This window comes from Sceloporus occidentalis, unplaced genomic scaffold (assembly GCF_023333645.1).
Source record: "Sceloporus occidentalis isolate IW3139 unplaced genomic scaffold, rSceOcc1.0.p SCAF_8, whole genome shotgun sequence".
NCBI classification, from domain to species: Eukaryota; Metazoa; Chordata; class Lepidosauria; order Squamata; family Phrynosomatidae; genus Sceloporus; species Sceloporus occidentalis.
Window position 1 is genome coordinate 2,867,834 of NW_028316988.1, and position 24,890 is coordinate 2,892,723.

General features: G+C 44.0%; 1 protein-coding gene across 4 annotated transcripts in view; it reads left to right on the forward strand.

Moving 5' to 3' along the window:
* Positions 1 to 5,657: 5,657 nt before the first annotated feature.
* Positions 5,658 to 24,890, forward strand: part of LOC149307668 (calsyntenin-1-like) — a 57,014-nt gene continuing 37,781 nt past the window's right edge. For 3 of the 4 annotated variants that reach the window (XM_089534220.1, XM_089534222.1, XM_089534223.1), the window contains exons 1-2: positions 5,658 to 5,950; positions 22,640 to 22,762. In XM_089534220.1, the coding sequence (XP_089390346.1) occupies positions 5,875 to 5,950; positions 22,640 to 22,762 (199 nt within the window). In that variant the 5' untranslated portion in view covers positions 5,658 to 5,874. The remainder of the gene's footprint in view (positions 5,951 to 22,639; positions 22,763 to 24,890) is intronic. The other variant, XM_089534221.1, reaches the window with a different exon arrangement.

Consider the following 24,890-nt stretch of genomic DNA (forward strand, 5'->3'; position numbering starts at 1 on the left):
GGTCACCATAACATGAGGAACTGTATTAAAGGGTCGCGGCATTAGGACTATGGGAGACCAGGGTTTGAATCTTCCCTTGACCATGGAAACCCATGGACTGGTTTGGGCAACTTGTACTCTTTCGGCCTCAGGTTTTGCAAAAGCAAAACCTTTATGAAGAAATCTCCCTAAGAAAACCCTGCGACAGAGTCAGCTTAAGGTTACCGTAAGTCAAAAATGACTTGAAGGCTCACAATGACAACTCACCCAGACGCAGCATCATTATATGTTGTATATAGAGAGAGGGAACCTGCAGCGTCTCTGTCACTCTGGAGCCACAGCAGGGAAGCCTCAATGCCTCTGAAGGGTTTGGCAAAACAGCCAGGCTCTTGGGGTTCAGCTCTCCCAGGTAACGCACCAGGATTCGGAAGAGACGGGCTATTAATAGACACCATATGGCACTTGCTGATGTCTTTTCCGTGGTTCGTTTAAGAGAAGCTGGTGCAATGTTCTTCTGCAAAGCCCTTGGAGAAAGTCTCATCTTAGCCTTGGCAGCTGGATTTTTCTCTCCCGTTGTTGGAGGGAAGAACTTCCTTCGTCTACGCCGCCGTTTCTTCCAAAACTTTTAGCTTAACAGAATTATTTCCATGTTGACTTACCCACTAAGGGGTGATGCCCTATTGCCCTACCTGGCATGGGACTGCAGAAGATCAGAAGATTTAGACAGGGCTGGTCACTCTATACTAGATAGATAGATAGATAGATAGATAGATAGATAGATAGATATAAAATCTGGAGGTTTGGGAAAGTTACTCCACTTTGGGAAAAGCTGCTCCTTTCTCTACCAACAAGGCTGCGTTTTGTTTGGACCTATTTCTGAATTCTCCATTGCTGTAAAGTGAAACCTGGCCTAAAGCAAGGGAAGTTTTATTAAACACAGTACTGTGCTGGCTTGTATTCAAGTATGTAACTATGGCCATGAGGACTAGACTATGGCCATGAGGACTGACCTTTATGTCAACAATGAGAACCGGGACACGTGTGGCCAAGCGACATGAGAGTGTGGTCAAGATAGCAACAGTTATTAAAGAGGAGAAGCATAACAAGCAAGGAGAGGTTGCAGCGGTTTGCTTTTGCCTGAGCCTCCTGGGAAGGACAGGGACATTTTAAAAGCAGCCGAACAAAGTGGGATGTTGTCTTTGCCGATGGGTGCCTTCAAGTCAGGATGGCAGGGGATTCATTGGGATTGTCCCTACCAAACTGGACAGTATGTGACCTTAGGATCACCAAGATGCCGCTTTCCTTGTTGGCCATCGCAACTGGTCTTGCACATTCGAACCCTCTGCCAAGCTGGATGGGCATCTGTGCTTGGAAAAGCCAGAGAGTAAACCTGAAGGCAGGCTCCACTGCAATAGCTCCGTTCCTGCACCCCTTTGTGGATGCTAGCTGTTTTTCTTTCCTTTGTTGTCCCTGTCTTGTTGAATTTTCCTCCGTCTTCTTTTCCGCCTCCTTCCTCTTTCTTCTGATAAGCCCCTCACTTCAAGGGCTGCTTGAGAATTCCCCAAACGCTCCCAAAGATGTCAAGGGAGGGTTTTCTTTCCCAGTCTTAGCAGTTCCTGAGCTTTTCATTTGCATCCCCTTCAAGAAGCCCACAGCCGTGATCAAAGAGCGGAGATGGAAAGTTTCAGTGGGGAAAGAATGGGAGATGGGGCTAACCCTCTTTAACATACATACACCATTCATTACTACTGAAGTTAAACCGCAGTTAAAAGCAAAGGTAACTGTGATGTTGTGCGATAAACTTTGGGCATTTCTGAGTTCTCTTTGCATTAAATCGCATTTAACTCTCGCTGGTGTGATAAACTCCATAGACTTGTTTTCTCCAAGCAGCTGATGTGTTAAAACTCTCTGTATTGGCGATCTTTTGATCCCTGCATTGAATATTTCCAAATACATTAATACATGTATTAATGGGTCTTATTCCGCTGCTGGTAATGTCCTTTCGCCTTCGCTTTGTCAACAACCATCTCTTTTGCTGGAGGGTGAGACATATTGGGAGGACAGCAACAGGAAGCTATCTGTTATATTGATTTTTTATTTCCATCAAGGCCTGCCTGGAGGCCATGCGCCATTCCCGCGTGTGACGGAGGACCATGTGACGAACTTAAAAATAAATCTTTGGCTGGAAACAATAGCATCCCAGGGGCTCTGGAGCCGATTCTGCGCTTTCGTCGTTTCATTCCGGAGAGGTAGGGAAAAGAGGAGTGTGGAGTGCGGGAAGGAAAAAGAGAGGGAATGATGTTGTAAAAACCACCATCACAGAATGTCCCTGATTTTAAAATACAGCCATCCTACCATATTTGCAGATTTGATTATTCATGGATTTGATGAATATGTCCTCTCTAGGAATATCTAGGTCCTCCAGTGCAACTCTATGGTCAACTTTAACTAAAGGTTGCACTGAAAGACCTAGAGATTCCTAGAAAATACTCTACACGGCCTTTGTAGCTCCTTTAGCACAACTCTGTGGTCAGTATCTGTTGGACGTTGACCACAGAGTTGTCCTGGAGGACCTAGATATTCCTAGAGAGGTGTCCTCTCAGGTAAAAACATAGTGTTTCTGTTATTTGCAGTTTTTCCATATTCACGGGGGTCTTGTGCCCCTAACCCTAGCCAATACGGTGGGACAAGTGTATTAGCCTTGGGCTAATGGATTGCCCCAACATCCAAAGCTTGGAAAGCTTACCTTTCTGGACTTCAAAGTTCAGAATCCCTGAAACGACTTAAGGGATTATGAGAACTGCAGTCCATAAAAAAAACCCTATATTATTAATGTTATTAATATAACAATTATGACATCTTATTATTAATAGTTATGAATAATGTTTTTCATTGAGAGCCAGTGTGGTATAGTGGTTTGAGCATTTGACTCTGGAGACCAGGGTTCGAATCTCCATTCAGCCATGGAAACCCATTGGGTTCAAGTCACACACTCTCAGCCTCTGAGGAAGGCAAAGACAAATCTCACTAAGAAAACCCTGTGATAGGTTCACCTTAGGGATGCCATAAACTGGAAATGACTTGAAGGCACCCAACAACAACAACAACAGCAAATGTTTTATTATGACAATTATTAATGATTCATCATCACTGATGATGATAATAACAATGATAAAATGTTTATTAATCCTTATTCATTACTATTACAATTGTTAATAATCAATCCTCCTCTTCCTCCTCCTCATAATCTCTCATTTTCAGAGTCTCCCAGATGTTACTGACTGGAGTTTTGGACCATCGGTGATTCGGGTCCCATCCAAAAACGTAGGAATTCAACACCTGGGACTCTAGGAAACCGAAAGACAACGGCGGCAATGGTAATTTTGATGATCGTTTTCAACATAATTGGGCCCCACTTCTGGACAAAATAGAGAAAATCTAAGAACAGTTTAAAAATCATATATGATTCCTAGATTATGATGGTGATGATAATTATATATAACTGGGAAGGTAGATACCTGTCTCCAGCCAACGTAACTAATTGATTCTGCCTACTTTTGCTCTTCATTAAAGAACCGTTAGCGAAGCCTGCGGAGACAAAGAGCTCATTTGTTAATGAACAAGTTGTTGACACCTTAATTATTTATAGGAGCAAGCTGGAGGCAGAGCATGAAGCACAGGCTGGCTCCCCCGAAATGCATCCAGGCCTCAGTCTTAATCCAGATTAGCAGCTACTTGCAACCAGTGCATTTGTTCTAAGCATGCCCTTCTCTCCACCGGATCCAATTGGACCAAAATCGTATCTCCGCTACACAGTTATAGCAGCTGAGTACCGTCTGGCGGAAGCCTGGGATTTGTAATTCGGTGGTGGGTTTAGAATTAGAGTTATGGATTCATAGGAGTTTATCACACTTTATCACACTCTCCTTTAAATCCCATTTTCCCGTGGGATCTCGCTAATCTGATGAACTCCATAGAGTTGGAAGGGGTCTCATGTACAACAGTCAATGCAGAATCTCGCCGCCATTCCCAAACTCTGGTCTTTTTTGGACTTCCTCTCCCAGAATCCCAGACTATTGGCCAAGAGCTGAAGTCCAAAATCCCTGGAGGACCAGAGTTTGGGGATGACTGAGGTAAAGCATCCTTAGCCAGGAGCTGTCCAGCCCTCTTTTTGAAGATATTCGGAGAAAGAAGCCCCACAACCGCTCTAGGCCACTAGTTCCATTGCAGACCCATACTCTTACTCTCAATAAGTTCCTTTTTTATGTTAAATAAAAATCTACTCCCCTGTAATTCCTACAAATACTCTATCTCCATTGCAGTCTCCATTATCAGAGGGCTGAGGATTCGAAGTTGGTTTAAAATGTACGAAACGTCGCTGAAAATGGACTCAACAATCCCATTATTATCTCACATAAAATAATATATGAAACCACACAGAGACATACGCATGGTAATGCATACAGTATATGTTTTATTGTTATACTTTTACACATCTCTTTGTTTGGAAGAGACTAACATGGCTATGAGAGCCAGCATGGCGTATTAGTTTTGAGTGTTGGACTATGGACCTGGAGATCAGGGTTTGAATCCCACCTCAGCCATGGAAACCCATTGGGTGCCTTTGGCCAAGTCACACTCTCTCAGCCTCAGAGGAAGGCAAAGGCAAACCCTTTCCGAATGAATCTATGTTCGCCTTACAGATACCATAAATCAGAAACGACTCTGAGGCACAAAACAACAACAATTAGCGATTATCGTTACTAATTTCAACTAATTAGTTGAACTAATGTTGAAATTTGTTATTACGGGCTGAACCACACTGTATTAATAACCCAGTTTGGGACTGCCTTAACTGCCCTGGCTGAATGCTAGGGAATCCTGGGAAATGTAGTTTTGTGAGACATTTAGCCTTCTCTGTCAGGGAGCTCTGGAACCACAAAAAACTTCACTTCCCAGGATTCCCTGGGCATTTAAAGCAGTCTCAAACTGGATTATTTCCTCAGTGTGTTTTGGATCTACAAGAAGGGATTTTTATTTGCGCCTTTGGGACTGTGGTTCAAGACACATTGCAGGAATAATCCACTTTGAGGCCGCTTTAACTGCCTTGGCTGAATGCTATGGAATTTGGGGAACTGTAGCTTTTGTGAGGCATTTAACTTTCTCTGTCAGAAAGTTCTGGTGTCACAACAAAACTACAACTCCCAGAATCCCCAGCATTGAGCCAGGGCAGTTAAAGCGGTCTCAGACTGGGTTATTTCTGCAGTGTGTTTTGGATCCTATAAGAAGGGCTCTTTTAGCACCTTTGGGACTGTGGCCCAAAACACACATCCACTTTGAGGGCGCTTTGACTGCTCTGGAGAATGCTGGGAGTTGTAGTTTAGCGTGGCACCAGAGCTCCTAAATACTTGACAGAGCAAAAAAAGCGTTTAAGAAGCCAAGGAAAAAGGTCCCCTTTCCCCTTCCGTCCCCCTCTATCTGAAAAAATGGTTCCTCCCTTGTCCCCCCCCCCGCTGTATAGTTAAAATGGTTCCTCCTATTCCCCGCCTAGAAGATGGTACGGTCCGGCCTTGTCCCCCTATTTCTTGTCGCAGTTGGTTCCTTCCATTCCGTTGCCTGGCAACCGGAGAGGGAGGGGGAGGATCGAGGAGGAGGCGCCGCCATCTTAGTTCTCTTGGCAGCAGCGGCGCTGGCTGAGGCTGAAGCCAAGGGCGGCTCCTCCTCCTCCTCCTCCGACCTGCTATTATTAATTAATTAATTATTAATTGTTATTAATTATCATTATTAAGAAGGAGAGGAGCCCGCCTGGTGTCTCTCGGGGGTCGGTTGGGGGGCCCAGGAGGAGGAGGAGGAGGAGGAGGAGAAGCCCCTTCTTCCCTTCCCTTCTCGGCCAAGATGCTGCTGCCTTCCCCGCTGGCCCCCGCCTGGATCCTCCTGGCAGCCCTTCTCCTCCTCTCCGGAGCCGCAAGAGGTAAGGCTATGGGCAGAGAGAGACAGATATAGACGTCTAGGGCAAGGTCGGTTGCATAAAGGGGAGAGAGAGGGGCAGCTGGAGTGGAAAGGGACAGCTTTGGGAAAAGGGTTGCAATAGATATAGAGAGAGATGGATATAGGTACACACACATTTAGGGCAAGGTTGGATGCAAAAAGGCAAAGGGACAGGTTGGCAAAAGGGGGATGGATAGATAGATAGATAGATAGATAGATGGGCAAGGTTGGTTGCAAAAGGGGAGAGAGCAGGTGGAGTGGCAAGGAGACAGGTAGGTTGCAATGTATAGATATAGATATAGATATGGGTAAGGTTGGGTGGAAGACGGAGGGGCAAAGGGGCAGGTTTGGAAAAAGGGGGCAGATAGGTTGCAATAGATATAGATATATAGAGAGATGGATATAGGTACACACACATATAGGGCAAGGTTGGATGCAAAAAGGCAAAGGGACAGGTTGGCAAAAGGGGGATAGATAGGGTGTGTGTGTGTATATATATGGACAAGGTTGGTTGCAAAAGGGGAGAGGAGACAGGTTGCAAACATAGATAAGTGGGCAAGCTTGGTTGCAAGATGGAGCAGGAAAGGGTCAGGTTTGCCCAAAGGGAGCAGATAGATTGCAAGTGTGTGTAAATATGTGTGTGTGTGTTTATATGGAGGGGTGGGCAAGAGCAGTTGCCTAAAGGAGAGGGGCAGGTGGACTGGCCAAGAGGTTTGGAAAAGGAGGGCAGGTAGGTTGCAAACATCGATGGATGGAGGGGTGGGCAAGGTTGGTTGCAAAAAGGGAGAAGAGCGGGCAGAGTGGCAAAGAGACAGGTTTGGAAGGGGGGCAGCTAGGTTGCAAACATCAATAGATCAATAGATAGATAGATAGATAGATAGATAGAGGGGGCAAGGTTGGTTGCAAAAAGGAGGAGCAAGTGGAGTGGCAAAGAGGCAGGTTTGGAAAAGGGGGCACTAGGTTGCAAATAAGTGTGAGGGTTGGGCAAGGTCAGTTGGAAAAGGGAGAGAGGCAGGGTTACAAAAAGGGGCAGGTAGGTTTCATATCTATCTATCTATCTACACACACACACACACACACACACACACACACACACACAGAAGTGGGTGGGTGGGTGGGCAAGGTTAGTTGTAAAAAGGAGCAAGTGGAGTGCCAAAAGACAGGTTTGTAAAAGGGGGGCAGGTGGATTGTCAATGTCAGTGTGTGTTGTGGGCATATATGGGGGGCCAGGTTGGCTGCGAAAGGGATGCCAAAGGGGCATCTTTGAGAAAAGGAGGCAGGAAGGTTGCCCATAAAATGAAATAGGGGGATGTCTCCCTGCCCCTCATGGTTTATGATGAGTGGAGGGGCCATGCCTTGTTCATACCTGACACCTTTGCTGCCTTGTAGGTGCAAATCCTGTGCATGTTTACCTGGGAGTCAGTCCCCTTGGAGGGCAGCCGGCCCTTCAGTTGAATTGTTTTTGCCGTGTGTATTAGGGGCCGCTTCTTGAGCATACGTTGTGTCTCTTGTGGGAACAGACATGGTTGCATAATGCCACAGTTTTGTAGCCTTTAGTGCTGGCATCCCTGTTATGATATGGTTTCGTACTTGCTGGCTGGGTGTATATAAATGTGTTTCAGGTTGCGGTGGTGCAAGCATTCAACTGGGAGCAAGCACTGACGAGCTCAGTGCTACTTACTCTGAGTAGACTTATGTATATGCATAGAGACACATTTGGACATATCACTGAGTGTCAGCCTTGTATTCCATATGTCCTGAGACTGTTTCAATATTGTGTTGTTTAGTAATGCTGTATAGTCTTACCAAGTTATGGTTTGTCATATTAATTCATCAGTATATTAATAGTGCAATGTAGAGTCTTGCGTTGCATTATAATAATGTTACGTTGTGAAGCGCCATAAATAGGGATGGTGTTTAATAATGTATTGTTGCTGTATTATTGTAGCTGGATATTGCAGCCATATTAATATAATGCATCTTTAATAATCCATTTAATGGGACTGTGATGTTGCATCGGTTAGCAATCCTATATTACCCCAGAATATGGTGACTATGTATGATCGGAGTAAGATACTATAATCATTAGTTGTCTAATAGGGATATTGTTATTTAATAACAGTGTAATCCTCTGTTAGCATGGTAATGCTGTAGTATGTATTGCAATCTTCATAACATGCAGTAAGGGTTATGAAAATGTTGCATTTCTGTTTAGTTATATTATTCTTCAGGGTAATGTTTCCTTTTTTACCTTCTATTTACTGGTTTTACAATGAGGATGGGGGCGATGTAGGCCTCCTTACTTCTCATAGCAACAGCACAATCCCACCATCTTCTCTCTAATTTACGCCGTACCTTCTCTGGTCTTGCGTGGTGTTTTGGTTGTGGTTTTGGTGTATGAAACATGTAACAAACATCACAGTGCCATAAACATTAAATGGCAACTCCTCTGCCGGGATACCTGTACCTCTTTCCCCCAAAACATACACAAAGGGCACCCTCTTATTCAGGGATGCCTTTCCTGACATATATATTGAGCCCCACCAGAACTCCCTTGTACATTTGCCCCATCTCTCCTGTTTCTAAGTCCTTTGCCATTGTTTTCTTTTCTTTGGATCCTTTGCCTCTATGTTTTACCCATGACTTAACCACGGGTCTTATCAAAATCCATAATTTTGACCCCAAGCCCTCGACTTATACATGAGGTTGCCTTATAGTTGAGTATATACAGTAGTCTCCTCCACATCCCACATCTCTGCATGGGCCATAGTCCTACCTGTCCTATGCTTACTTGCCCCCAAAGAAACTCTTTCTTGAGCAATAACCCCTTTGCTTTCCTCTGTTCCTCCCCATTCTTTCCCTCTGCCCTTCTCAGTGCTACCAGCTTCACGCAAGGCCTGCCCATAATGTGTTGATCTTCCTTTGCCATCTGGGTTTTCCTAAAAACGTATGCCCCTTCCGCATAGCGCTTGGAGACCTTAATGATTCCTCCTTTTTCCCCATTCATTTTGGTATCTCTCCAGGATTACAAGCCTCCTTGGAGCCAGTTGCCATGGACAGTGTGCTTGGGAATGATGGTTACAACATCTGGAGGTCACTTGGCTGTGAAAGATTGCTTTGCCACCTCCGAGAGCCTGTTTTTGCCCCCAAAAGGTGTACCCCCCCAATCATGCCCCACAAAGGGAAAGCATTTCTTTAAATCTGGCTTTGGCAATGTTGAAACAAGAGCACCTTTCCCATTCCCTCCCACAGTTTGGATGCCTTGTTCCTAAGGCAATGTTTTGCGTTAGGTGGAGCTTGATATATAACCCTTATTGAATTTTCCCCTTTGGAAAGAGCGGGGAGAGGAGTCTGTCTTCCCTTTGCAGGGTTTTAAATTCAGTCGCCAGTACCCCATCTAATCCCTCGCTGGGGTTAAATCCTTCTCTTCCATGCTCCTCCTGCTGCCCGCCCTCCTCCTTGCCTTATGTCCCTTCCTCTGTGCCTATACATTAAGCTCCTTTCCCCTATAGGGATTTAACTCGCCCTAATCGCTTCCCCCAAATCTGATGCCCCTTTGTTTCCAGATCACTGTGTAAATGGAAGGGAGGAAGAAGGGTGACCGTGTCCTTGGTGTGTGTTGGGGGGTCTTATTCCCTTCCAGCACATCCAGGTAGTGCCATGAGGAGCAGATGGCCGGTGTGTCCTTTCTAGAAGGTGACAGAAATATGTCCCCAAGTATGATGGAGAGGGAGGAGGAGGCGATGGCGCTCCCATCCAGAGTAAGAGATGCTGTAGTAGAGGATGATGGAGGATAATGTTGACATGACACCGCAGTGAACTCTCTACCTCCCTTTCCCCCCTCCTGCTGTACGTTTTGCTTTGGCACAACCATTCCTCCCTTTTCTTCAGCAAGGAGAAAATTCCTTCGCAGCATATGGCCGCGTTGCAAGGCATGTTAATAAAGCGTGGCAACCTGTTTGTTTCGGCGTAAAGAAGTGGTGCAAATCTTTCATGTGTTCTTGGCCAAGCAAGGATGAGGATGAGGATGCAAGGGACCAGAGGCAGTGGCTGTGTGTGATTTTCTGGCATGGAAAGCTGGCCCAGCCATGTCCTCCTCTGTTGCCCTCTTGGCTAGCAGTCCCAAAGGAATGTGTGGGGTGTGATGGCACTGCTTTTGTTTGTGTGCAAAGGAGGGAGGGAGAGTCTGCAGCAGCCATGCAGCACACACTTTGTTGGCTTTTTTGTTATGTAAATCCTTTCTCGTCTCTCTTCCCTGCCCCACTCCCAGTCATTTTGGAACCCGGATCCCAATTCTTTCGCCCCTTTGGGATTGGGAGAGCAAGGTTGTTATCAGGATGCGAAGAAAGGTTAAACTTTAGAAATGGGATGAAACTAAAAGCCCGCTTTAGGTTGAGAGCTGCTCTTCCATCTTCTCCTCTCCCCCTGCACCTTCCCATCCCTTTCCTAACTGTGATGGCATTTGGGTCAGTGGAATTGTGTTTTTGATCATCCGCTGTGAATAGACACACTGCATTCGCACTCTGGGAATCTTAACTCTTGCCGGTTTCACCCCAAATGTACTGTCATGGTAAAATAACGATGGTCTCCTTGCCATGGTCTTCCTTGCAGGGCTCTGGAGTTGGTATACCAAACCTTTGACTCCAGACTCCTCCGTTTTTTGACCGTCCGACTCGATTATAAATGGTAAATGTATATTAATTAGCAATATCAAATGTACTGTAGATAAATGGTACCCCGAAGCGTTTCTTCGCCGTGACGTGAATCACCACTTAGATTGATGGAACATAAAATATATTTATTTGATTGAAAGGAGAAATTTCCCACATGGCTGTGAAAGTAAATATGCAACAAACTAATAATGTAATGTCCAGCAAACTAGGCATTTAATAATTGCACATTTGTCTTGCTTTGAAGCTGGATTAAGAGTCAATGCATTTCTTCTGTCTGGGCCTCCACCTATTAAAACCGTTTTAAGGAGGGACAAATGATGTGAGGATGTTGACTTTGTTTTCAAAGATGGAAGCTAACCCTTCTCTGTGGAATTTTGCTAGATGGAGCCACAAGAAGACAGTGTTTAGTGTCCTTAAGTTTCATTTCAGCATGAAAATAAAGCATCCATAAGTCCTGTTCAACCAAGGGCAGAAAAAAACATGAATTCTTCTATTCAAAGACATAGCTGTGCTATTCTGTTTTTCCATAAATATTATATAATAACACCTTTGAGACTAAGAAAAGGGAATTTTTAAACTCAAGATCTTGTGGATTCTAGGCTGCTGCATCATGAAGTGGACTGCAATCCAGAGAAGCCTATGCTAGAAATGTATTTTCCCAGTTGCAGAGACGCTACAGGATTCCTTTATGTCTTATGAGTTAGACAAGCCCAGAAAGCCTGTTCTCAGAGGGATAGCCATATGGTAAAACCCTTCTGTAAAACCTTCATGAGTCTTGAGTACCTGAAAAATTTAACACACTACTTTTGGCGTCAGAGTTTCCTTCTGGTGAGATGGGCTGAGGTCCACATAAGCTCATGCCACAATACATGTGTTACTCTTTGAAACTGTCTCAAGGATCTTATTTGTCTTCATGTTCTTGAAGCCTGGGGAGATGTAGCGCAGCTCCCTCCGCTCTGTATTTCCTCAGCCAAAATTTACGGCAAGCGCGGCACTTCCACTTGTGGCAATCTTATGCATCTTTAATTACATCTTTGTCTTTTGAGAAGCTGCGCTGGAACCGCATCCTCCGTCGGAGGTTATGATGGCAGTCATAAAAATGAGAGTGGATCCCAGAAAAGTTGCCAGGAGAGTGTGCCAGTAGCTTAAGGTCGGTTAAGAAAAATCCAAGGTTATTTTACTTGTCCATTCCTGGAAGAACTTATGGTAGTCGCTTTGGAAGTGCAGGTAGCCAGGCCGGGTCTGGAAATGCAAACTCTTGTTGGCCACTGTGAAAGCCAGGCTAGTAAGGATTTCTTGTGGATTTACTGGCAAGGCTGGAGGAGCAGATGCATTCCTTCTCTTTGGTCTCTGGGTACAAAGTTTATTTGAATCTTTATATCCCATCCGCTATCGTGGGATCTCATGTCAGAGTGCAGGAGCGTCATTTAATCAACTTCGAGCAATTAAAGGCAAGTAAAAAATAAACAGACTAAAAGCATATCTTAACAAGTGGACATGTTGAAGCACGGCCATTTATAACCCAGTTAAAGCAGTGTAAAATATTTAATGACCTGCAGTATTTGGGCATGTATTCACTAGTGGAGTTGGAAAGCTACATCCATTCTGGCAGAGGCAAGGAAAAATGCCCTCAGGATGTTGTTGGATTGCAACTCCTATCATCCCTATCCATCGGAGCGATGATGGGGTAGAAGAAGCAGTCCAACAACATCTGGAGGTCCACAAGATGGTCATTGTTGGTTTCTACTGTGCTTTAACCTAACACTGTTAAGCCAGAAACCCATCTAGGCTTGGTTGCCTGTGGTGAACAGCGATTGCTTACAGGAAACCAGGCAAGGGCTGCATCTGCACTGCTGTAATAATCCAGTTTGACATCATTTTAACTACCATGGTTGGATGTGAGGGAATTCTGGGAGTGGTAGTTTTGTGAGACATTTGGTCTTCTCTTTCAGAGAGTTCTGATGCCACAACAAACTACAGTTCTCAGCATTCCATAGCATTGAGCCATGACAGTTAAAGCGGTGTCAAACTGGGTTATTTCTGCAGTGTGGATGCGGTCAAGGAAGCAGTTGTGCAACAGTGTATTAGTCCAGAAGATCAATGTGCCATAAAGGACTAATAGAGGTACATGTGGTCAAATGAGGTGAGAATAGGAGTTGGATTTGTTGCCTGATGCAAGGCTTGCTGATAGTGATATAGCCTTTGTGAAGCTAAATTGTCCCTGCTTTGCTTATTTTCCTCTTTTTATTTAGCACAGCTTCTGATTAGTTCTCACAAAATTGCATTTCCAGATGCTTTTTTAAAGAGTGTGTTATTGTGTTATTGTTGTGTGCCTTCAAGTCATTTCTGACTTGTGATGACCTTATGGCAAACGTATCGTGGCGTTTGGTTGGAAATTTTCTTCAGAGGGGTTTTTCCATTGCCATCCTCTGAGGCTGAGAGAGTGTGGCTTGCCCAAGGTCAAAAAATGGGTTTATTTTAGTCGATGCCATTGCAGAATAATTTATTAAAATGTAAATTATTAACCCCCCCCCCCCAAATGGCTGTGACATACTTGGAACAGAACCAGAAGCTGCAACATTTTATAGCCTGACTTTTAATGATGGCTGCGTCCAGATGGCCAGTCAGTTGTGCTATTTATTATTACAAGCCTGGACGTTTATTGTGAACCCGGAAATACGGGAACCACTATCACAACGAAGAGACTCAAAGTTGTGCAGGGTTTTCAGGCCGACCGTCCATTTAGCATAGTTTGGATCTATGGCGGCCTCATCCGATGTGCTGAGTCAACGTCTGGAACATCCCCGGTCCTTGAAAACGTTGCGCTTGGGAGGTTTTCATTGCTTAGATTAACCTAAAGAGGCTCAGCTTGTAGGTACGGAGGCCTTTGTTTCCCTGATAGGGTTGGAGCAGTGTTCAGGAATGCGATGGAGAACTGCTGATATAAGACCGGAGACGCTTAGGAGTTGCATTGTGCATTTAAACCCTGGGAATTAACTAAGTGAGCCTAGCAAATAGTTTATATGGCATCCAGTCCTGCAGGATTGGCTTACAGATTTTTGCTTTCTCCCTCTGTGCCTCTAGAGCCTCTGTTTGGAAATTCAGCCATCCTCTCTGAGCTTTTGGTGCATTGCTGTAGAGAAGATCCACGAAGCCTTTGCAGCCGGATCTACGTTACCAGCGGGGCCTTGTCTGCTTTTCAATGGACAAGCCTTCTCACTGTTTAGTTTCTTTGTGGCAATGAAAGCCCGTTCTTCTCAGATTTGCTTCCTTTGTTTCTCTGCTTCAGTTTCCAGCCCGGTGGGAACGCGGCAGCAGTGTGCTTTTGTTTTGGCCTGGGAAACCTCCTTTAAAATATACTTGAAAAGGGGCAACATCACATCTTCAGCAATTCGTCTCCTTTTTATTTGTCTCCATGCAGTCAAAGCTATTCAGAGGCAAACGGTTGCATAACTGTACCCTTATGAGGCTGCTTCAGAGATAGCTTTATGCAAACAGAATCTTTACTCATATATATCTGCGCAAGTCACCTGCGCATGAGGAAGCAAACATTTGTAAAGCATAAGTGCTTGATCACCTGAAAGGTATTCTTTCTTGCCACAAGTGACTAAATGAAAAGGCTCTCGATGATGGCTGCAATTGGAACCAGCTTCATTTAATGGTTTATTGGTTGGTAACATCTGTATCTTACTCTACAGCTGGAAGCGACCCCAGAGTAGCTTGTGTGTATATGTCTGTATGTATGATTATTTGTATGTAAAGCGCTGTGTACATTTACAGCGCTATAGAAATAAACTATAATAATAACAATGTGTATGTATGTATCTTCAAGGTGACTTATAAGGACCCCATGCATTTCATTGGGTTTTCTTAGGCAGAGGTGGTTTTGCCAGTTCCTTCCTCTGAAATACAGCCTACAGCTCCTGATGTTGGTTTTCCTCCATCTAAAACCAGAGCTGACCCTGCTGCTTAGCTTCCAAGTTCAGACAGGATCTGATGCCATTCGGGTATTTAGATCCAACGTAGTTTACACATTAATAAAAACAAGACATGTGTGTGTGTGTGTGTGTGTTTCTTTTTAAAAGAAGATGCAACAAAAACAGAAAGCGGATGAGGAGGGCAGGCTCCTGCAAAGCAAATGCATGCACAGGCTTTGGGTTTCACATAACAACCAGTTTTAATGCAGCTGTAACACTATAATGCATTACATTTTAATGGATGCAGACATCGGTCGCTGTCTTATCATGATGACCTACAATTGTTCAGGGAGAGGAGCCAGAAGTGACCCAGTCAATAGAGTGTCCCTGCTTCTTATTTCTCCGTCTGTATGTTGCTGGAATGGTTGTTGGAAGACAACTGGAGGAGACACAAAGTCCAGTGAAAGTGGTTTCTTAATCTAGCTCTTACCTTATCACTGGAGTATTAAGTTTTAAGTAAACCAGACATCCTGCTTTTGGAAGCGCAGAAAGCGATGTGATGCCCAGGTTAAAGGAGGTGGACATATACCCCACTTAACAAAACACATTTGTTCTTGAGCATTACTGTTTAATAGAAAATTTGGTACCAGAGGCAGAAGTAACATGGAAACAATAGAGCTAGGTTCCAACACTACAACAAAGAACATGTTTCAGGGAATTTTCACTTAGTACTAACAATATGCACATGTGAAGTACAATAACCAGGTCAGGGAGGCCTTGCATAAGTAAAGAAAACCATTGTAAACCTTCTAGAGACCATGTGAAGGCTTGTAAGTTATCACTTATAAGTGATAATTGATCAATTATGTTGGGCTTGCTAAATGGTGATTTATAAGTCAGGTGGGGCATTTGAAAAGCATGGGCTTTTACGTTTTTGGCTATCAGAAGTTGGGGCCATAAAACCAGTCTAGTAACAGTATCCCGGAAGTCGTCGTAAACTCTGAATGGTTTGTGTGGTTTTCAGTGATTTTGTAACGCAAACCGCAGACAGCTTTCTTGTCATCACTACCAGGCCTGGCTGGGGATTTCATTTCCTTTGCATTTAAACTTTCTCCATCTTTCTCTTGGAGGAGTCCTGAGATTTATCTCCTTTAGGTTGTCTACAAAACTTTGCTGCACCATAAAGCTTACAGGAGACGGAAGTCAGGAGAGGCTGAAACAGGCAAAGAGAAGAGAGTTTAAACAGTTCTGCCCATGAATTGGTTGCAGAGCTCTGCCAAAGGCTATGCTGGCTGGGGGATTCTGGGGTATACCATCCAAAAAGTAACCTTTGGCTGCTGTTTAATACAGCTTGACAGCAGAAAAAATGGACAATAAATGTGTATCTATCACCAGAAGAGGCTTTTTATTGGAGGTGGGTTGTTGCTGTTGTGTGCCTTCAAATACACTCATCCCTCCACATTCACTGGGGTTAGCGGCACAGGAGCCTTGTAAATGTGGAAAAACTGCAAATAACAAAAACACCATCTTTTTATCTGAGATCCAGATCTGCCTGAGAATTCTAAATACCCCTCCTTAAAACTGCCAATCCCAGAATGCAACAGGAGGCAGCTAGAGGAGTCAAAGTGGAATAGTAGCACTATAAGAGTATAGTGTGATAAACATCAATGAGTGTGTGAGAGTGTCACTCACTCTTCATAGCCAAGCAGGGATTCGAACCCTGGTCTCCAGAGTCATAGTTCAGTTCTCAAAGCACTACATTACACTGGCTCTCTAACAGAGAGTGCAATGGATTTTGATGGCGATGGGTGTGGAATGGTTTAGCTGGCACAAGTAGCTCTCCTTGTGAACCTTGTGACAAAGAGGTAACTGGGAGTTGGCACAGAGGAGAGTCTGACCCCCAGAGAAAGCACAAAGGTGATAGTTTGATAGGGAGAGATGCAATGTTTGGTGCAGGAACTGCAAGCTAGGATTTTCAACTGCAGGGTTATCTCTCGCATATTGTCAAGTCAACACCTGGGAGTGAAATAACATACCTCACTTGCCAGTAGAAGCAGGATTCGAATCCACTTGACCCTTGGAAACCATCCAGTCTTTAACCTAATCAATAAGGGTTTTACCTTGCCAAAGGCACTACATTAACCTTCTTCTTCCTCCCATAAACCCTCATGTCCTTTATTTTCAGTGTGATGAGAACATTTTGGATGATGCCATCTCTTTCCCATCCTGTACCTCCAAAGATGTCATTAAATCTTAATTGCCGAACATATCCGCAGGGCATAAAACCATTTTTAAAAAATCAGTTTAATCTCCCAGACTTGTTTTGGTAACAAAAGCCACAGTATTTCAACTGACGCATCGTATTAAGAACGTATTTATTATCCCTTCTGAGGGGGAAACCTGCGGTGACTGCTGGAGCTGGTTAATCTAACCTGCTTTGTATCTGAAAAGATTGGGTTGGCGGGGGGAAATATCAGTGCCACCCACAATGGAGAGAAGCCGCTGATCTGCTTTAAAGTGGTGACGCCTAAGCAGTCCATACAGAAAAGTGTACTTAGTTAAAATTGACCATATTCACAGCAATCCAGGTTGTGGTTTGTTAAGGTTCGACATCTTAAATAACCATGTTTTGTGGCCTGCTGCAAACAATTGGAAGCCCTGGATTGTTCTTGGTTTAGGAATCATGGGCCTGTTCTAGACTGCCAAAATAAAGCTGCTTGGGGTCTCTTTGGAGGTATGCTATTTAAACGATGCATGGGTCCTAAGAGTCCGGAGGTCGCACCAAAGCCACGCTCCATTCCTAAGCACTGGAGAGCAGCTTTGGTGCAGCTTCCGGATTCTTAGGATGTGTGCATCATTTAAACAGCATACCTCCAGAGACCCGAAGCAGCTTTATTTTGGCAGTCTGTAACAGGCCACAGCTTGTTTAAACCATTGCCTGTTGTATCTGAAGTCAGAAGTGTTGCTTGCCCCTTGTCCTTGCTTGTTTTTCTAGCTGTCTGCCCTGAAATAAAAGCTAACCAAAGGAGACGGGAGTCACAAATGTTGGAAAACAAGCAATGTTTTGGTTGGTTGGTTGGTTGTCTGCCAGACAGCAGTGAACCATGGCTAGCATAAACCATGATTTAGTGTGACATGCAGACATAGTGTGTCAGATCAATGGAAACCATTATCTCAGAACATCTTCAGGAACGACTTCGAATCGTCACATCTCTAGGAAAGATTTTGGTCTGGATTCCTCCTCTTCCAAAAAATGTGATGTTCCAGTTTGAGTGGATCTGTGATCTCTAACATTGCATTTGATGGTAATGAATTCTCTGCTAAATATATTCTTGGCTGTAGACTATATTAATCCGCAGATGTCACTGGCCTGCTTCCCCACCAATGCTTACATTAGCCATATATAATGCACTGTAGCCATATCGAGGTACTTTTCAGTTCTCCGAATCCATTTTTCCTGGTCACCTGGTGATAGTCCTTACTCCACAGAGCAAGGCTGCTGAATATGATTTTGAGTTGTTGTTTTTAAAAAGCAACCATTGAATTCAAAGTCCTTGGTCTGGTCATCCATTAGGCCATCTTTCCCCTCCAAACACGGGTTTAAAAATAAAACCCATTTTTACAGCAGCCGGGTTCTGAATCTCTGCTTATCGACATTGTCAGCTTGAAACAAAAGTCAATTTTCGTCTGCAGCCACTTGTGTGTCAAGGAACATTCTCTTCTGTTGCTGGATTAAATGTGAGCTAGGATGTAGTGCTGTCGCATCTTATCATGGGATTTGCAGCTGATTCCAGCAGGGTCTTGCGAAGGTAGAACACTGTATTTCCAGAAAACCAACAGAACTCATCCTTGCTTATGTGACGAGACTAAATGGCAGCTAATACTAGGAGCTGAAGGCTCTGTTTCAGAGAAAGGAACCGGCAAAACTACCTCTTTTGAGACACAGCTTGCCTTACTTCGGTGTTCTTGCTAAAAGCCTTAGCGACCATATACTTTGGAAGAGGCTTTGAGAAGGCACACAGAAAAAGTCTTAAGAGGGGTGACCATCTTGGTCTGCAAGAATTCAAATTTGCCAATTATTGTCTTTTTTTATGGAACCACAGCTATGGATGCTGAGACTTTAGGATCGTGGCCAGGCATAAAAGCGTTGTAATTTGGCTCTTTGGTTATTTATTGTATCTTGAACTAAGTCATTGTTCTTTTGCACCTCTGATCAACATAAGGCCTATGAATCCTAGGATTTTGTAGGATGGAGCTCGCTTCTTCCCATCCCTCGGTGTCCATAGCCTACTTCTCTTTCGTAATTGTAGGACTTTGATGCCACTTTAATCACCATGGCCCCAACCTACAAAATCTTAGGATTTCTAGTTCTGTAAGGTATTTACACAAAGCTCCAGTCCCTGACTGAACTACACATCTCAGGAATCTGTCGGGGACTTAAAGTAGAAAAAAGGGCTACAGTTGCATAACATAGAAGAGCCCCAGGTTAGTCTGCTGTATACTATATTGCAGTCTAAATTAGTCTTGTGTTGTGTGAAAGATATCTAGACACACAAACACATCCATGCAGCCTGAGGTTGCAGGAAATAATCCCCTCTTCATTCATTCATCCAGTCATCGCTCTCCTTTGTGGTGACCTGGTTTGCGGTGTATTTGGAACATGGAGTCGACAGTGAGGAGGTATCCATAAGTCTTGCAGTCTCTGGAAAGGGCATTGCACCGTATTGTGTGTCCAGGTAGAGGCCAGAGGTCAGTAGTGGGGTGAAGTCAAAGGAGTCAGGCTACTTAGCTAACACTTCTCTGAAAGCATTCTTCAGTGTTGTATTTCAGAGCAGAGCTTGAAAACATCTGAGGTCTCTTTCTGATTATACATTTGTGGAAAAACCACAAATAAAACACCATTCCTTTTACCTAAGACAGCACCTTTCTAGGAATCTCTAGGTCCCCCAGTGCAACTCTATGGTCAGCATCTGCCAGACGTTGATCATAGAGTCATGCTGGAGGACCTACAAACGCCCAGAGAAGTGTTTTCTCTAGGAACTTCTAGATTCTCAGCACAACTCTATGGTCAACGTCTGGCCGAATTGCGCTAGAGGACCTAGAGATGCCTAGAGCAAAGTTATTGCTGTCCAACCATGCGTAGGAATCGCACATCAGCATCCACTTTAAATACCATTGCTGCATCCCACAGAATCCCGGGATCAGACTCACAAAAGTCACATGTGCAATTGTACAATTATAGCAGTTTGTTAGCATCTTAATGGCCATGGCTCCATTCTGTGGCGTGCTGAGGTTTGTAGTTCTGCCCAGAGACCTTTAGTGCCTCTTGAAACCACAAATCCCAGGATTCTGTGGGATGCAGCAATGGTATTTAAAGTGGATGCTGATGTGCGATTCCTACGTATGGTTGGACAGTGAAGGAAGATGGCAGGAAGAAAATAATCTCATTTGAAATGTGGTGCTGGGAGTGAGTTTGGTGGTTACCATGGATTGCTAAAAAGAAAAACGAATTGGTCTGAGAGCAGATGAAGCCTGAATTCTCCCTAGAAGTGAAGATGACTCAACTGAGGCTGTTGCGCTTTGAGATAATGTTACTCATTGGAGAAGACAGTGATGCATGGTAAAGTGGAGGGCAGTAGGAAAAGTGGGTTGATTCAATATACAAAACACCAAGGCCTTGAGTTCACAAAACCTCAACAACATGAGTGGGGCACTTGGAGGTCTTCCATAAGTCAAAGTGGCAGCAAATAACAACACAATAGATTGAAGTGCTATCCTTGTGTAGTGCCAAAGAGACCTGAAATTCAAGCAAGCCTACCATTTCTGAATATACTAATTGGTACTATCATTCTATTATGTTGGGCTATTTCATTATGGCTTTGCTGTGGCCCAGCTTTATTGTTTCCCTGGAATTTGAATCTGGTTCAAGTCCCTTTGCCTGATGCAAAAGCAAGGCTCGTTTTTGCATTGTAGGATAGTGGTTGGCCATCCTGAACCCAAGGGGCGGCTAAGTTTGGAAACTGGGCACCCAAAGAGAAACTTGCCTTCGATCATTCCTTATATAAGAAGCTGTTTTTGGCTACATCTCTCTTTTTTAATGTGGCAATGTTATAATTAACCTACTCTGTATTAATATCTGGATTGCATTGTAACAGGCTTTCTGTTGGAAACATCAAACGCTTTAAAATTTTTAATCCAATTTCAATAACAAAAAAAATCTGGTGCTCTTAAATTCATTATCTATCCCGAGAAGCACTTAATCATATTAACCTTCCTAAAAAGACAACTTATTAATCAAACTGTACGGCCAAGATAAGAATTTCAACATAATGGCGGATTGTTCTAGCGTTCTCCTGTAGGTAACTTCAGCCTCGATCATTTGTTAGGCAGCGATGGGGGAGAAGAAGAATGCCTCTGTCGTTTCTGCATTGATGGCATTAAAAAAGAGAAAGCCAAATCCCCCGTACGTGAAAGATTTCTCTCTTCTTGAGTGCCTCGGCCCTCGTTTCTCATGGCGGGAGGAAGACAAAGCAGCGTTTTGCAGTTATTTAAAGTGTCAAGCTTTGGTTTGCAGTGACTGGAGTGAAGGACCCAAACTGTGACTCCCAAATAGACACTAATCCATTACTACCTCTGTGGCGTAGCAGCTGCATTTGTGGTTGTAGCTGTTTGTCGTTTCACGCTTGGACGCTTGAACCACACAGTTGCAAGCCCTGGTTTTGCAAATCCACATTAAGCCAGAGTCTTAGGCTCTTCCCTGGCCGGGATTTGGCTCATTGACTCTGTTGTCTTTAAGCTGTATGTGGTTAGCTTGCTGAGCTACCATGGTTTAGTGGTTTTGATGTCGGAGACCAGAGGTCGAGTCCTTGCACACTGGGAAACCTTGGGAAGTCACACTCTCTCAGCCTCAGAGGAAGGCCATTCCAAACTCCATCTGAACAAACCATGCCCAGAAAACCTTGTGGTAGGTCTGCCTTAGATGATGGCAGGAAATTTTGCAAGATGAAACCAGAAACATTGGAAAAGACAAAGTTTCCCCTGACCTTCACCTAGATGCCAGAAAGGATGGAGGCAGTGGGGTCTTTCAGAGGAACAAATCATGATAGGGGTTTTCTTTTTCCTTGGGGTTGCCATAAGTCGGAAACAACTTATGGTTGGGGGAGAAGTCTCATTAAACTCAGTGGGTGAGGGTTTCTTGCAAAGTTGTTCATGCTTGGACTGTGAGTTGTAGTCAGTAGTTGCCTCCTCCAAATTGTGCCCTCTTCTTAGTTCTGAGCCTTCCTCAACTCCCAGGTTGAAGGTCTCTTTCATACAGTGAAGAACACCAAAAGGCAATCTTTTGCTTGTGAAGCTTGGAGTCAGTATGCAAGACAACTTCCATAATAATTTTTCTGGTAGTAATATTCAGAAGCAAACCGTATTGCAGGATGTTATTTGTTCTGTTTAACTTGATTAAATTCACAGTGGGTTGCTCTAATCTGGATGTAAACCAAAGCCGTGAGTGTCTTTCACCTCCTTGCCCTGCTGTCTAAGGCTGGCTTGCTGGGAAGCTACCATGGATTCTGTTGACAAGTTGAAAAAGAGGATGCAGGAGCTGTGTAAAACACAACATGTAGAAGTGTTCATCCAGTTGAGTCAGTTTTAAGGCTATCTTTCTCTCCATTTAAGTATCATTGTCAGAACACTTGAAAGCCTGGAGACATAATTTTGCACTTCCAACATAGCTGTTATTTCTGTGGCTGCAATCCTATTCTTTTTGTGTACTGGAAAAAAAGGATACTGGTGCTAAAACCTGGAAGATTATGGATGGATAGTGTCCTCAAGGGGAAGGATGGCATCTTAAAATAAATAAATACAATTTAAAAACATGGCTGTGGACCATGAAGGCCCTCCTGGTGATGTAGGATTCCAGTTTCCATCATCTTGTACCAGTCTGGCTAATGATGATGGATGATGGGAGTAGTATTTCATCCGTATCTGGAGGACCACCAGCTCCCTGTGTTTTAAACCAGCGAATATAAATAGACGAATACTGGCGTGTGCTGTGGTTAATCTTCCTTCCCTTTCCCTCTTCTTTTACAGTAAACAAGCACAAACCATGGATCGAAACGACATACCATGGCATAGTTACAGAGAACGACAACACAGTCCTGCTGGACCCCCCATTGATAGCACTGGATAAGGACGCACCTCTCCGTTTTGCAGGTATGAGGGCCTTGGGGTATATTTGGTAACTGCTGTATCTTGGGAAGCATGAGAAACACAAGCCGGCCAAAGAAAACCAAAGCACACACTTGATAGATGTTGTTTTTGAAAATTGTTCTAACCGTTCTGTTTCAGTAGCGAGGACCCAAATTGGAAAAGAAGGCTACAAAAAGATTAGTCCTGCGGGCCAGCATCTTCACTTACATTTACTCCAGAGGGAGGAAATAGTACTGCAAACCCAATTTATATCACATTGCTAGGGGACATGTGGGAATTGTTAAGCCCTCCAGATGCTGTTGGACTATAACTCCCAGTAGCTCTACTCAGCATGTTCGTGGTGATGCATGCTGGGAGTTGCAGTCAAACAACATCGGGAGCGCCATGTCATTTCCTTGTTTAAGGAGATGCCAGTCATCTCAAATGATTAGGGCGCTTAGTAGATAACCAAAGCAGGGTTTGACATGGATAAATGTAGATTGTCACTCAGAAAGCGGGAAACATCTCATGTATATATTTAAGGCAGGGAAACCTGGTTAAACGGACATGCTTTCCTGAAAGTAAACCATTGAGTTACTCTTCCTAAAAAGATGTAATTTGAGATGAGTGGGCTGCACTGTGGTGCAGAAGATCATGATTGCATTTCATGTAATGGAATTGAAATAGAAGATTTGAACACTATTCATACTATGTATAGAATACAGTCTTCTTCTTCAAAGTCAATACATTGTGGGAAGGTATGGGAGAGGGCTTTCTCAGCTGTGGCACCGCAGTTGTGGAATGCCCTCCCTTTGGAGGCCTGACTGGTGCCAGCACTTGCCTTGTTTAGGTGCCAAGCAAAAACATGACTGTCCCCTGTAATAGAAAGGTTAGAGTTAGGCCTTTGGGGCCTTAATTCATTCATTCCAAAATACCTCTGAACATGTTTCTAAATTGTTCAGACTTCCTTAATCTGTTTTTTCCTTGTCGACTTGTTTAATATTTTTTTCAGTTGATTTAAATGGTTTAAATTTCTTTCATTTGTTAAGGTTGATTTTACTTGTATGCTGCTCTGAGATATTGTGATATAGCATGCAGTATAAATAGTTTAATAAATACCTGAGTATGAAACAGCTGGGTGGGGTTCAGTGTGAAGCTAAAACAAAGTCTTCTGGCGTGACGTCAAAGGCTTTCATGGCCGGCATCCATAGTTTTTGGTGGGTTTTTCAGGCTATGTGGCCACGTTCTAGAAGATTTTCTTCCTTACGTTTCGCCAGCATCTGTGGCTGGCGTCTTCAGAGAAAGTCTTCTGGCCTTTTGAAAGCTTAGCAGTGTTAATGAGGTAATGTTTGGTGAATTAGAAATATCAATTCTAAAATGGATCTAATTCTAGTCTTTGAAGGTTTACGCCATAATATCTGTGCCATGTGGCTTGGTGCACATGTAAACAGCGTAATGGACAGAAGTCGCAAGGAAGAGACATAAAGCTTCTGTTTTTGGGTAGGAACAAAGCATGGCTCTTTTGCTGTCTGTGAACTCAAGCCCTTCTTACCAGGCCAGGAACCAGGTTAGCCTAAAACAATAGACATGACTACTCATCCTCTGTCTCACTGCCAGTGCGCCAGAAGATACCAGGCCTTCCGCATCCTGGGGACCTTTTGATCACTGGCCATGTTGGCTTGGGCTCATGGTGGTCCAGAGAAGATCTGGAGAACATAAGGTTGGAGAAAGCTGATTTTGAAGGCTGTGATGTAGAGCAGTGCTTCTCAATTATTTTCTGTCATGTCCCCCCTAGGAAGAAGAAAACATTTCGCGCCCCCCGCGCAACTGTAAATAGTATCATTTGTCTATAAAATTGTTATAAGTACACCTCTGCATAACAGAGCCTCGCGCCCCCCTTTACGGAACCTCGCGCGCCCCCTGGGGGGCCTGCCCCACTATTTGAGAAAGGCTGATGTAGAGGCAGAGGGTATCCTTTGGGAGTAAAGGCCTTAAAGAACAACATAGTAATGAATGGAGATGCCATGGGAAGTAATTAGAAAAGAAAAGCTTGGTGGGCATTAGTCATGGATGCTGGAAGGAAAACTCTCTGCTGTATTAAGTTTAAAATGCTGGACCTGTAGGAATAACTAAAGGCTCCAACCTGTCCATA